At 43.1% G+C, this 14,639-nt stretch overlaps 1 protein-coding gene across 7 annotated transcripts in view; it reads right to left on the bottom strand.

Annotated features, from left to right (window-relative positions):
• Window positions 1-14,639, bottom strand: part of NF2 (NF2, moesin-ezrin-radixin like (MERLIN) tumor suppressor) — an 85,730-nt gene that overhangs the window by 27,080 nt on the left and 44,011 nt on the right. For 5 of the 7 annotated variants that reach the window (XM_054996096.1, XM_054996090.1, XM_054996093.1 and 2 more), the window contains 5 exons: window positions 13,077-13,199; window positions 11,252-11,469; window positions 8,200-8,305; window positions 1,326-1,456; window positions 178-337 (listed from right to left, as the gene is read on the bottom strand). In XM_054996096.1, the coding sequence (XP_054852071.1) occupies window positions 178-337; window positions 1,326-1,456; window positions 8,200-8,305; window positions 11,252-11,469; window positions 13,077-13,199 (738 nt within the window). The remainder of the gene's footprint in view (window positions 1-177; window positions 338-1,325; window positions 1,457-8,199; window positions 8,306-11,251; window positions 11,470-13,076; window positions 13,200-14,639) is intronic. The other 2 variants (XM_054996095.1, XM_054996091.1) reach the window with 1 other exon arrangement.

Here is a 14,639-nt window from a genome sequence, read left to right as displayed (position 1 = left end):
AATAATGCAAATGTAGACAAGTGCTAGTGGGGTTTTCCTGACTTTCATTCAGATGTTCTAATGCAATTGGTGTGGTTGCTGAGCCTGATGTCTCCGCACAAAGTGGCCTAAATTGAGCATTACACAACCAACGGCAACTTCCATTCTGCAAAACAGTACCATGGCAAAGTGCTGTACCTTTTTGATGGTGTTGTGTTTGCTATTTCCCCTGTCGCTGTTCTCATTGTGCAATATATCCATAGCTGTCTCCCTCTCCTTCAACTTTAGAGCCTCTATTTCAGTCTTCAGCTCATTTAGCTGCTCTTGGAGATGCTTGCTCTTCTCCATGTACTCCACTCTGGTAACACACATACACAAAGAAGTTTGCAGTTAGCTGTGAAAGCAAATTATTTTGCAGATGCAGCTAAAATACACAATAGGCTTCTTATTTAATTATTCCTGAAGCATTGTCAAGAGGATAGAATTGATACTACTTTGAACTGAACCAACAAGATATGCTAAGGCAGGGTTATCCCACTATTTGCAAACTTGTAGAAGTGAAACAAGTATGAATGTCATCTAGTCCAACCTCCTACTAAATGTTATGGAACACTGTCAGATATACGAATCAGAAGCCAGGTGAACCCATTTAGGTGCAGGAGTAATTAGAACAATTAGAACACTTCAATAGTAAGACAACAAGATGGGGCCCATGGAGGGCAATTTGAAAATTCCACTTCAGTCTCTCCAAATCGCCTCTTCCAGGAGGCTTGAGCAGGCTGATACCCCTTTCTTTTCTTTAACTGATGCTCAGTTGCTCTCAATGTGGGGCATTTTCACTCTCACAAGGCCATCTTTTGAGGATTTCTTTTTGTTAATTTACAGTCATATTTTTCTGCATACCTGGTAAGTCTCCTCACCTCACCCACTTATACAAAAATTCCTACTTTGCCTGCGGGGAAGGGGGCACTCAGTTTTGTAGTTTTTATATTCCGCAGTGGGACCAGACATGTTATTATTAAATTTATTTAGAGAGAAATATTATCTGTGTGATTTCCCACCACTATTTCCCCCCATCGTACAAGTTCCTGTCCTCCAATACCATCTACAGTGCCATGCAGTGCACCTAATGAAGGGAGCTGGGGTCCTGATCCTATAAACAGGTGCAAACAATACTACTGAAGTTTAATATGGTCTAGAACCAGGGTACTCTCTCTTTCACTCCTCAATGCCCTTTCTGCCAGTGTCTTTGCTTTGTTTATTTTGCATAGGGGCTTTGTGCTTTGCCCCTATACAGTGCCAGCATAGTCTTCAAGTTACTTCTAGGAAGGCTCAAGGCTACCTACTTCTCTTTCTCTATCTCCATGGACAATCTCTTCATGTCTGTATCCTTGAAGTCAAAGGACAAGCTTTCACTGATGAGGCTGAAGGTCGGCAAGTCGGCAGGCAGTGTGGTTGTACTTGAATTCATGGGCTGCTAAAAACAAAGCAGAGATTAATCACCATTGCGGGTTAACAGCAGCTGCTTACCCTGACTCTGAAGAGTCAAGAACAAGGAGACAGCAGGTGGCACTTGTGTAACAAGACACACTACTGGCAGGAGCCAGTAGCTTACTAATGCCCTGGCACCATTGGTAACTGGCCATGATCTTGCAGCTTATTGAATGCCAACAACGAGATATCATTAGTCTCCCAACAGGAAACACATTTCCTCAAACTGCTAAAAAACAAACAAAGCCCTTTTTAGAACATATATAAAACAGTATTTCTACGCTGAAATTCTGTGTTTGATACAACCTATTTCTAACATTTGGTAGCCCACTTTATATTTTAAAGAACCATGAAGGCTGCTTTCTAGCAGAATACCAAAATGGAACTAAATGCAAAATAACTAACAAAGGACAGTGCTAGACAAGATGCATAGGGATCCAATTACAGATAAACAGTGCCTTTTCAGATCAGGAAATCCACACAGGAGAACTATTCCAATGCCACCAGTCTGCCCGCCTGCCAGTCCCAGTCAGGATCAGGCCCCTATACATGTGTGTACATGTACACACAGATACACAGACACCCACACACAGTGAGCTCCATTTATGGAACTCCCACCATCTTGTCTAGTTCTGCCCTCAAATGTTAAATGCATGTCTGGGTTGTACCACTTCTGACAGCAGGTAAGTTTTTACGTAACTGAGTGCCATGCTATACAACTCCCCACCAGCACCACACACACTGTATGTTAAGGAGAAGGGTTCTAGCCTAACTTTCTCCCAAAGATTCTTGTTTTCAGTATGCAGAGATTTTTAAAACTTATATGAACATCCACCTGCAACCCAAAATAAGCCCTGAAGCCATCATTCTGTTGCTTGCTGATTTTCTCTCTTTTTTTTTAATAAAGGACAGACCTAATACTCTGATTGCTTTGGATACTGGTGAGCCGTACACCTTTGCACTTTTGGAGGCTGAACATATCAGATTTCCTGCAATAACAACAGTTAATTGTACAAACTCCAGATGAGCTGCCTCGTCAGTCTGTAGCAGCAAACATGACTCTTTTGGGGCACTGTTAAGACCAACACATTGATAGTGGTATATGTTTTTGTGGACTGGCGACCTTTTGGTGAGATGCACAAAGCGTTATTCTCAGTTGGCAGTTCATAACTTTTTTTAGGACAAAATACAGCATAAGGTCTGATATGCAAGGCATAGCAGTAGATCTGTGACCTTTCCATGCAGTCCCCAAATATGAGAAGAGCAGCAGTCTCCAATAATAACACTATCTTTCTAGCTACACTAATGTAACACCAGTCAGGCAAAAGAAACCCCACTAAGCCCTAATTGAATAAAATTGAATTTGCTGGGGGGGAAATCTAGTTCAGCTATTTCACTCTGGAGTCCAAAATTCTTTTGTTAAATAATGGTGAATTTGAGATCAGCTGCGGAGCAACCTGGGAGACTGAAATGCTCTCCTGCTGGTTTCTGAATGTTATTATTTTTTATGTCAGATTTGTGCTCATTTCTGCTTCTTCACAGAGATTGACTTGTTTGTCCTAAGCAGAAGGCCATCTCTGGCATATAAAATGACATACATTGTGCAGGACAACAAGCAGCTAAATAGCTATTATTAGGTACCATCATAGTGTTACCTGAGCAGATATGGAGACTAAGTCAGCATATGTGTTTGTAGTTCCTCCATTGCTATCTGTTGGGTGAGTTCATCATTGCTGGTGAGTAGCTGCTTTAAATTAGGAGATCTGTATGTAAGTGCAATCATCCAATTATCAGACTGCCCTGGCTTGATCTCTGTGTTACAACTTGAGTGCTGTGTCATATGAAATTATATCAGAATCTGCACACATGCACTCACACACAAACATCTCCAAAACAATGGCTCTGGTGCACATGCAGGTACACCAATGTGTACACAAATATTCATTTATGCAGCAATTGTCTCATGCTCTTTGACACTGAGGTATGTACCACTTACTCGACAAGAGTTTTGTGCAAGCTCATGTCCCAACACTGAGGAAAAAGGGTAATGCCTGCCTGCATAGAACTGCAGAACTACTAACTTTTTTCAGTCTTCTTACGGATAGGTGTGTCAGGTTCCTATTTCATGTGCCAAGAGTGAAGGAAATAATGTCCCCACTGTCCAGCGTGCATACTTGCAAATAAACTTACTTGCTGGTACACTTTCCATTTTGTTTGAACAGCAGGCTGGCACATCTACTGGTAATAGTAAACTTACTCATGGTTCAGTGCACCTGCTTGAACCAGAACATGTGTCCTTCTATATCTGCCATCACTTTTGTTGATTTTTTACTCACATTTTAAAAAGCCCCTTGAAATGCAGTGCTTCTGACACTGTCTTACTCTCCCAACTGCTGCTGCTGAAGACTATGGCCTTTTAAAGGGACTGTAACTATTGCAGTGATAACCCAGGTGATCTGAAAATTCCAGCTAAGCATGGAAGAAGCAGGTGTGCAATGAAACAGTAAGGGCTCCTTTTAGAAATCCTTGGGGAGCACAGCAGTAGGCTGTATAACAAGGAGACGCAGTTCTCAATGGAACATTTCTAGGACTGATGCAGCTGGAGGGGTGGAGCTAAACTTCTATCCCACAATGTTCCCCTTAATTACACTTCGACTCCAGAGGCAAAAATATACTTGTGATGCCTGCTGATTAGCTCCCAATGAGAACACGGGGTGCATGCATGATAAGAAAGCCTGCTTTGTTCTGTAAGGGTTTAGACAAGGACACACCGGCCTGATGGTTCTCAAAAGTACTAAGCTCCTGTAGCTAGCAGCCTTCCAAAGCAGGATTCTTCCAACATCAAGATACATAACATAGCAATTTAGAGTTAAATTGCTATGGGTTAAAATTTCACCCACTATATCTAACAGGTCACATGGCCTTAAGAACAGAAGTAAGCCCCAGTACAGACACCCAAATTTGTATTTGTACTGTAGTATACTTTGCATGGAGACAGCAAGTTTCAAACATTTAACAAGCTTCATACGAATTGTCTCAGTAATCCAACCACTTGGTAAAGTCAATTAAGATATAATATGCTTAGAACCACCGCCTTCCACATGAACTCTCTGAGCCATTCTCTGTATTTCTCTACAGTCTGCAGCAAGCTGGGATGCAGGACAGGGTATTTTTGGCTGCAGTGCCACAGCTAAGAACACTTGTCCTTAATGTTGTTGTTTTTCAGTGAATAGTGAAAAAGCAGCTACTCAAGAAGCTGTTAGGATTGAAATTTGTTCTTCATCTCCTCCTCCTGATGCTTCTTGTATTGCTGGGGTGGTTTGATTTTCTGATTACTCTGGTTTTGATTGATTTTCACTGGTTTCTTTTTGTATTGTTTCAGTCTTGTTGCTGGCCTACACTAAGCTCTTTTCAAATAGAAAGGCAGGAAATAAACATTTTGAAAAATAAAATTAAAAACAATAAAATCAAGTATTCCCGTGTGGCAGATGGTGAGATTTGCAGCAGGGACTTCCTGACTCACAGCCTAGCCTCCAGAGCCCCTGGGCTGCATTAGCTCTCGTGCGGCAATCACGTTAACCTCCTTTAAGGGGTTGTAAGTATTTCAATCATAATGCATACTGAACAGTTCGGGAGCTTTGCAAAGAAGTTCCGTAAATATTATAATTATCAGCCTTTACAGATCAGTCCAGTATCTTAGGGCCTGCAGGAACCCACCTCTTCCCTTGGCTTCTCCTCCTCCTCCCCTGCCCTCATGCCAGATCAACGCTTTCAGTTCCCAACCAGCTATGTGGATGAAAAAGCTACAAAGCCCATCAAGGACCAAAGGAAACTGGCCCGATAACCCAGTTGCTGGCATCAAGCCTGCTTAAATTAGCAGCCCTGGCAGCTAGCACAACAGGGAGAAAAAAGAGCCAAGAGTATTTGTTCCAAACGGTTCTCCAATAAAGCGTGCAAGCAGCCAGTGCTCAGCTCAAGGGGCCTCTGGCTAGAAATGCCACACTCGGTTCCCCACTGCATTCAGTCCCTTTAAAAGATTCTGAAGGTTTGCAGAGAGCCTCAGAGAATCTAGGGGGAAAGCCATTAAATTCAAGCCACCTTTGTTCTGCTTGTTTAAACACTCACTCAGGGTGATGCAGTGTGATGGTAAATGCTGTAAAAGGAACCTGCTTATAGAGTTTATTTGTGACAGCAACAAACCTACCCCCCCCACCTCCCCTAAACGAGCCAGCAGTTTAGTGCCAAGGGAATTTTTTTTTAAAAGACACATACCAAAATGTGCATTCAACACACTTGCAAAGGAATACCACAAAAGTGGGGAGGGGGGTATAAAAATACATCACTCATGGCTCCTGTTTGTGAGAGAAATTCTAAGTCTGCTTTATCATTGCACATGATATTCTGTCTTTGTCACGCTGACATAAGAAAATCCTGTTTACTCACCAACAGAAACTAAGGCTTGATAGAAACAGAGCTCTAACACAAGTTGTCTCAGGCACCACCTTGATTATGGCCCCCTCCTCCCCAAATTACCAAATCCCACCACCTGAGTGAACAGCAAGGGACAAGCAGCTACAGGAGGAGGAGGGTGCAAGCTGAATTTCCTGGGACAACAGGGATCAGGTCTACCAACAACAAAAGGAGAGATACAGTACAAGAGGCCTGCTGTCATGTAACTAGGGCTCACCTAGATCTAGAACAGTAGCATGGTCAGCAGCAAAAACAAGGCCATATGACCATTTCTGCACCTGCTGTGCTTTATGCCACAAAGAAAGAAGGCAGGTTATGATGCTAGGACTGTGTCAGGATGTCAACTCTCTAGCCAGAGTACCGCCATGTTATCTCATGTTATAACCAGTAGTTTTCCAGTTTTCCTCCCTCTAGGCCCAGATGTTGTCCAGGCCATTCATACTCATGGGAGCGAAGAGGCTTATCTATCCAGTCCAGCCAACGACCTTGATGTCCTCCTCTTCTCAGGCCTTTGCAGACAGGACTAAGGGGGAGGTGGGACTGGGTGTTTGATGTATTGTAACTTTCGTTTTACATGCCATTCTCAACAAAGCTTTCATTCAGCCAGGGGCCTCTCCAGCCCTTGGATCATGGACACCTGTATCCTGAGTATAGTCTTTCAATAAACCTTTTGAACCAAGAGACCTGGTGCTTCTTGCAGAAGGGGGGGAGACGAACTCAAGATAACTGGGATTCCATAGTCTGACAGACTGCCATATCTCTGGATGCTGAAACATTGCACTGTGGGTAAACATTGCTTTTAAAGGCCAGCCTAAAGAGAAGGTGGTCCCTACACACAGGCTTGGAGAGCCAATTGGATGGTAGGCTCAACCTCATTCTTCCCTGCCCTAACCACATAACTGCCCTCCTACATGGCAGGGTGATGACTCCTTATCCCAGCCAATCACTGGACAGCTTCGGTGTTGCTGGCGCCCAGGTGAAAGGTTGGTGGGGTTCCCATCATGCTCAGAATGCCGCCCCCCAGCTGCCCCCCCCACCCCCAACATTTCTAGCATGGTTATTTTTATCTTGTGAACTGCTCTGAATGTTTTTAATATAAAAGCAGTCTAGAAATCTGGAAAATCCGACTCACTATTATGATCACCCTTCTTCCTCATCCCTGCTGCTCTACTGCCTGCAATCTCCCTATCCATATTATGTCCCACATTACCTCTCTTTCAGCTCTTCCCAAACATCTAGTTTTCCACTTATCTTTTTCCCAGCTGAACATCTTTCCATGGGGGGGGGGGGGGAGGGAGGGCTCATAGCTTCTCTTTCAGAAACTTTAAAGTGTGTCTTGTTTCGTGGCTGTCCCTTTCCCTTTGTTCTCCCATCTTTTGTCCAACTTCTGTTGAGCTGTCAAGACAGGGATGATTTTGCTGCCTCTACAATCCTACTATCTACTCCAAGCATTAGAATTTGCCAGGTTTTAAACGAAACAGAACAGACAAATCCTGAACCTGCAGAAGGAAATAACTTAACTCAACAACACTACATGACAGCAAGTTTCACTGCTTAATAACTGATTGTTTAACAATGCATAGACTTTGCTCCTCTTAAGAGTTTACTGCCTTTCAATTTAATTAGGTGTCTTGTTATTTTTCTACTACTGAGGAGATGGTAAAGGGATTTGAAGAGTCAGCCACCTGGTAAAATCCAGGAACAGATGCCTAAATTTCACTAACACAAAGCTGACCGATTACATTCAATAAGAACACAGCAGGGAAGTCTTGTAAGGATCCTTAAGATGAGAAAGGAGCACAAACACTTCTTTTAGCAGATCATTTTGCGCGTGTTTTTAGAGGAAGATTTCCATGGCCTTTTCTATAGACCCTAGAAATACACACAAAAGAGCCTTTAATATGGAATTCAGTAGCAGAAGGTAAAACCCCTGGAAACAAAGGACTTCATTTTGAAACAGACCAAGTTTCTAGTCCTCTTGGTGGTGTGTGACAGAGATTGCTGGCAGTCTCTGCTTATTGTTCCATGGGAGGACTATTTAATTTACCAGATGCTCCTCATGTCCCCACCACCATCTCCTTAGTCTTACAAGACTATTTCTCTAATTCTCAATAGTGAAAATTGTACAAAGGAATGCAAATTTATGGATACAGATCTGCTCCATTTGCATAATTTCCAATGTAGCATTTGGGCCTTTGGAATGCAGAGTAAAGAGGCTTCAGTATCGGGGGACAGAATAGTAGTACAGAGAGTTCTTACTGTGTAAGATGACTTGCTGGTAATTTCCAAAAGCTTCTGCTTGGCTCTGCGCTCAGAATCACGAGCTTCCTGCAGGTCCTGCTTGAGCTGATCTGCCTCCTTTGCCCTGTGTACAGCAATAGAAAAATGAGTCCAATGGCCAGAGCTGGGCAACGATGGATCTAGTCCTACTCTATAATCATGGCCCCACGCTTACATTTCTTCCTTCTTTCCCAAACAGCAGGAAATTGGACTGCCTCATCAGCACAACTATTGTTCAGGGCAAGTTGTAGGAATAGTTTGGTTCAGCGAGCAAAAGTTTCTACTTTCTAATCAAAATGATAATCTAATGTTGCTAATAAGGGCAGTTAAGTCCACCCATTCCAGATAGGATAAGCAGTTCTTAATTAGGGTGCTCAAGAGTACAAGAACTGCTGCTCACCCCTCATATTTGACAGGTCCTTGGGAAGCTTCCTAGGCAGATAAACGGGAGGGGGAGAAGCTGGGAGAAATATAAGCAAGCCACCGCTTCTGAACAAAAAACTGGCAAAAAGAATGAGATGTTTGGCAAGCCAGACGTAGAAATAATGAATAAGAGAAGGCGGAAGCCTGAACACAGGAGGAACAAAAAAAAAAGAGCCCGGTATGAAATTAGTACTATTGTTAATTTATCCACTAATGAATGCAACTTATGACAAGAGCCCTTGGCAGCAGCCCTCATATGCCCCAAAGATTGGGAAAGCAGAGGCCTGGAGTACAGCAGGAGCCTCATGAATAGGAAGGGAGGGAGAGATCTGCAGCGAGATAGTGGGACAAGGGGGAAAGTAATTAATTCCGTTTAATATCTAGAGGCAAAAAACTTAATTAATGGCATCTAAGTGGAGAATACAGCTCGGTGTTTGCTAAGCAGCTGAATAATCAGTCGGTGCTCAAACCTAAGGGCTCACCCAGAAGGCACTTCCTCCATGACTAATTTTGTACAGTAGCGCTAAGCCAAAGAGGGGTGTGAGAGAGGGGCTGCAGGCTCCCCATATCCACCTGCCAGCCTGGGCAAATACCCCAGAATCTCTGCTGACATCCAGCAGCACACAACCCCACATCCCAGGTCTCACTTATGCTACGCCAGGAGAAGCGTAAAGTCTTTCTCCTGCCATTTCTTACCTTCTCCATATTCATGCGTAAGAGAGTGACTCTCCTCCCCCATGTCCAAGAATTTGGAGGTGTGGAGGAAGTTGTTTATGAGCACACAAAGAGGGCAGTTAGTAAGCCAAGCCAGAGCGAATGTGTGTGTGTGTGTGTGTGAGAGAGAGAGAGAGAGAGAGAGAGAGAGAGAGACAGAGACAGAGACAGAGACAGAGACAGAGACAGAGAGAGAGAGAGGAAAGCAAATAGCACTGGAGGAAAGTGGTAGTAAAAAGTGTAGAAATTTTCTTCGGTAAGCCATCTACTCAAGAGTCCCGTGGCGCAGAGTGGTAAGCTGCAGTACAGCCCAAGCTCTGCTCACGACCTGAGTTCGATCTTGGTGGAAGCCAGGTTCAGGTGGCCAGCTCAAGGTTGACTCAGCCTTCCATCCTTCTGAGGTTGGTAAAACGAGTACCCGGTTTCCTGGCAAAAGTCTGCCAAGAAAACGTTGTGATGCGACGGCCCCCCATGGGTCAGTAATGACTTGGTGCTTGTACAGGGGACTACCTTTACCTTTTAAGCCATCAACTCAACTGGGCCACTTGCACTGATCCAAATATGATAATACTTGTCATTTATATTTAGAGAAGTATAATTCTTCTATTTACAGCATTCTTAGTGCTTCAGGTACTCAACAATATTTTAAAAACTTGTAAAGTAGGTCAGTACCATATTTTACTTGAAAGGAAAATGACCCCAAATGTAAGATGAACCCCATTAGAAATGTTATACAGACAGAAAAATTATTATTGGATGTCACTGTAACTTGTGTGTGGATGTTAAATGACCCACCCTCACACACACACACTTTTTTATGGCATACCTAGGAAAAAACTTTGTCTTGCATTTGAGTAAATCCTGTATTTTAAAAAAACATTTATGTTTCAATTTTGCTTTTAAAATTTTTAATACAAACTTCATCTACAATATAAGTATTCATCTCCTTTCAAAACAGTAGAAACCTAAATTTTACTAGTATCATTGTTCCCTTTCTGCAGATTTGAGAGAAGGGATGGGGGAGTACTGGAGAGGGAAGAGTGGCTTAAAGCCACTTAATGTTCCTGGATTTGAACCAGGTATGTTACCACACCTGGGCCATTTCCAGATGGCTTACCTGCCTCCGGAACGTGGCGCCATCTTGCGGGGAAAACGCGAAATATCGCGTTTTCTCGCGCGAGTTTTGCACGACGTCACGCGATATTTCGCATTTTCCCCGCAAGATGGTGCAACATTCCGGAGGCAGGTAAGCCATCTGGAAACGGCCCTGATCAGGGATTTGAACCTGGTCTCCCTGGCTCTAGTCTGCTACTCAACCACAACACTATACTGACTAATGTAACATGGATGGTAGCAGGAAGCTTATTACTTCTATATGCTTGGGCACAGTCTGAGCTAAGTGATCTTTTGTTTTCTACTTCTGGGCATGCAAGAAAAGGCTTTTGGACAAGGCCACAAAGCCATGTGGTGCACAGACACAATCAACAGGGCACATTCCTGAGTTACTCAGCAAAATGAACTTCTAGCTCTCAGAGATACAGAAGGAAAAGCAAATGGGGTTTCATAATAAGCACAATTATTTTGCTCATAATGATTTGTCAGAATGTTATTTGATGGATGTTTGTGTGTGTGGGGGGGGGGGGGTAAAGTTTTAGCCATTCATTTGCAGGAAAAAACAGAAGCAAAGTAAAGACTAAATATTTTGGGAGTACTGGGGAAGGGGGATGAGAGAGCATGAGCACACCCACACAATACTTGGATAGAACAAAAGTACAATAATTATTACTGCTGGTGTGCGATCCAGAAGAAATTAGTCCTGAATAAAAATCTGAGCAGGTAGAGTAAAGCATGCAATGAGGTTCACCTTGCACGTACACACACTCACCAATCTTACCTTCGTTCAGATTCTTCTGCCATCTTCAGTGCCAACATCTCTGCCTCTAGTACCTTTTGCTCCATAAGGCGTTTTTCATCCTCTGTCCGGATGGCTGTAGCCTTGATCCGCTGCATCTCCTGCTCTGCTTCAGCTGCTTTCTGAGCCAGGAGTTTTGCTTCCTCTTCTGTAATCTGGGCTTTTTCAGCCAGTAAGTCTGCTGTTTCTTCAGAACGCATCTGTGGAAGAGGGAAGGAGATTTACATCAACCAGATCTGACATATATCTGCCAGTAACCACCACTGGTCAAACAGATTACTACATCTGGTGTCCAGGAAAGCTTTTTTAGTGCCACAGTTGGGACCATTGCCTTATTATCAGCCCAGGGGCCTTGGCAAAATGCTCTTCCACTACTTCCTCTCTCACTCTCATGTAATCCTCCATCTGCAGGGTAGCTGCATCCTTCTATTCCATCTACTGTCTAGCACTGGTGCTGGCACCAAATGCTGTTTCTCCTTGGTGCTGCTGCCCACTGAGAACAAAGCTGGGAGCAAGAATAGGCACCTGACATGGCTGCTCATGGCTGCCAATGCCTGACAGCCCAGGATGATGAGCAAGCAGCTAGTGGTGGTCACCCCGGACAGGAAGGAGGACAAATATCAATGGCTGCCCCAACTGGAAAGGAAGAGGTGGCAGCCGGCAGTGCTGCTTCTGGTGCCTGCTATCACCTGCTCCCCAGAAGGCAAGTGAACACATACACGAAGCTGCCTTAAGTAAGTCAGAGCACTGGTCTTTCAAGGTTAGTACTGTCCACTCTGACTGGTTGCAGCTCTTCAGGCTCTCTTGCCAATGTCTCACATCACCCCCTACCTGATCCTGTTAACTGGGAGATGTCAGGGATTGAAGCTGAGACCTTCTGCATGCAAAGCAAATGCTCTATCACTGAGTCACAGCTCCTCCCCTTTGGAGCATAAGCAGGAAGACACAGATGTTAAAAGCAATACCTCACTGGACATGGAGGTTCCACTGTTGAGAGAGAAGGGTGGACAGGTAGGAGATAAGAGGGAACCAAAAGAAACGCTTTCCCCCAGCCCTACAATTTGGAATGAAATGACCAGATTCAAACAATCAATTTTCCTAAACAGTTGCATATTTTAAGCTTATAATGCAGGAATAGCTATATCAAATTAAGGATGCATAAAGAAACCCCTCCAAAAAAGGAATGAATACAAGTTTTCAGCTGCAAGGTAAGCTCTGCTGTTTCCTAACTTCACACCCCAACAGCTTCTCCATCAAAAGCACAAAAACAATGCTTCTCTGCTTATCACTTTATTATTGCCTCCCCTCCAAGTTCCCAACAAGTTTATGTTTACTGGTACCTATTCAGCACTTTATTATTTTTAAAGTTTTTGAAGTTAAATTTTGAAATCTAGTTCAACTGCAAAAGAAATATGACTTTGTGATGAATCCAGTCAATCCACATTATGTAAACCCAACTCTGAGAACAGAGGAAGTTGTTCGGTGACCAGCACAAATGCCAGCTCATCAGAAATGGGCAAATCTGTCTTTTGCTATAGATTAGAAGCACTGTTTTTCCCCATAGCCCAATCCTTGGAATTAGACCACACGCATGTCAGATAAGCAATGAATGTTCTTCAAATGCTGGGTATGCTGTCAAAATGATGTTATGTCTGTACATACATGAAAGTCCTTCCTACAATTAAGTTCCATGCAGACATCTCAAAATGCAAATGCCAGTCACCTGAACACATCCTACATCAACACTGACTCCATGTGTCTGGAACTGTGACACAGGCCTGCAAAATCATCTGCTGAAGGGACTTACCAGGGCTTCATTAGCCATTGTTGCCTCCTCTTTTAATTGCAACAGCCTCCTCTCTAACTCATCCCTTGTTCGCTCAGCCTCTTCTCTCATCTGTTTCTCTCGGGCTAAACGTTGGCGCTCCATCTAGGGGAAGAGAAAGGGATGAAGAAGAGAAGTTGCAGCTAGTAAGAGCAACCAATATGTCCAGATGTTTATGTTTTCTGCATGAAAATGTCAGATTTCTGGAACTATGGAAAGTAATACCAATCCTATGTTTACATGGCACATGAAGTGAATTAACAAAGACTTATAAATTTTTTTGTAAAAAGGAGTAATTTCCTTCCTCTTTACAAAAAAAATGTAATTGCTGCCAGTAGCAGCCTTGAGAGAGCCCACTGTGAAGGTGCCAGAGGAACTCCAGATCTGAGCACCCTCAGATTTCTCAGCATGCATTCAACAGAATTCACATTCCAACTCTACATTGCCCCACTACTCTCTGCTGGCAAGATATGAGGTGGATTCCAAGAATAAAAAATAAAACAATTATTATTTTCCAAAGTTATAAACAGTAAAAACAGAATAAAAAAGATCAACAGCAAAATACTACTTACGAAAAAAAAGTGAAAACAAATATTTCTTAAGGAATAAGGCCACTAGAGTGAACAGCCAATAGGAGACACATCAGAGGAGAAATAGAAAAACTGACCAAAATTCTGAGTAAAAAAGAAAGGCCACAAGGAGTTCCAAAGATGAGGAGCGACTACAGAGAAGGCTCTGTCCTGAATGACAACCCAATACAAATTGGGACCACCTCACTCTCCCCTGGTTGTTTTTTTAACATTAAAAATACATTGGGAGATGTGATAATGAATCACCAAAGTAATATGTAGTTCAGCTGTTCCAAACAGTGGCTTACTATTCGAACAGTGCAACACCAGACAGCAAGCCTCTTTTGAAGTTGAGGGGACTGTACAAAGCAGTTTATGATACAGCATGGTGGGTGGGGGGTGAGTCTTAAGAAGAAAGTGCAAAGAACCTATTTGGCCATAAGGACTAGAAACTTCCTTGTTGTAAATCAAAGCTGAGAATTTCAGGACAACAGATTCTGAACTCATATAGTAAGGATATGGATCGATACTATTCACAAAGCACTGAATTAAAGGACCAGGGGAAGACAAGTTCACAAAAAGATGAGACTCTATGGAGAAATTATGGAGAGTATTATAAAGTACTTTCTACACTCATTATTTGCAGTTGTTGTTAATGTCTGGGACATACTAAACATTACAGGGAGGCAACAAGTATTCTTCTGATATTCCTATTGCCCTTGAATTTGTTTCACAAGGTATTGATTCTAGCTGCCATTACTCAGACAAGCCTCCCTCTCCCTAAAAGCATCTGCCAACTTCAAAGCAATGATTCATTCCCTACTGAGCCCCCGCCCGCCCCATCTAAAGCCAACATCCTCGAAAGGGCTGCAGAAGAATCCTTTCAGCTGGTCAAAATAATGTCTTGACTGACCTAGTGACAGATCAAGACAGGCATTTCTCTCTGCACACAATTCACAGCTCAGCATGCTGCCCT

Source organism: Eublepharis macularius, chromosome 13 (assembly GCF_028583425.1).
Source record: "Eublepharis macularius isolate TG4126 chromosome 13, MPM_Emac_v1.0, whole genome shotgun sequence".
NCBI classification, from domain to species: Eukaryota; Metazoa; Chordata; class Lepidosauria; order Squamata; family Eublepharidae; genus Eublepharis; species Eublepharis macularius.
This window is presented reverse-complemented; position numbering and strand designations above follow the sequence as displayed.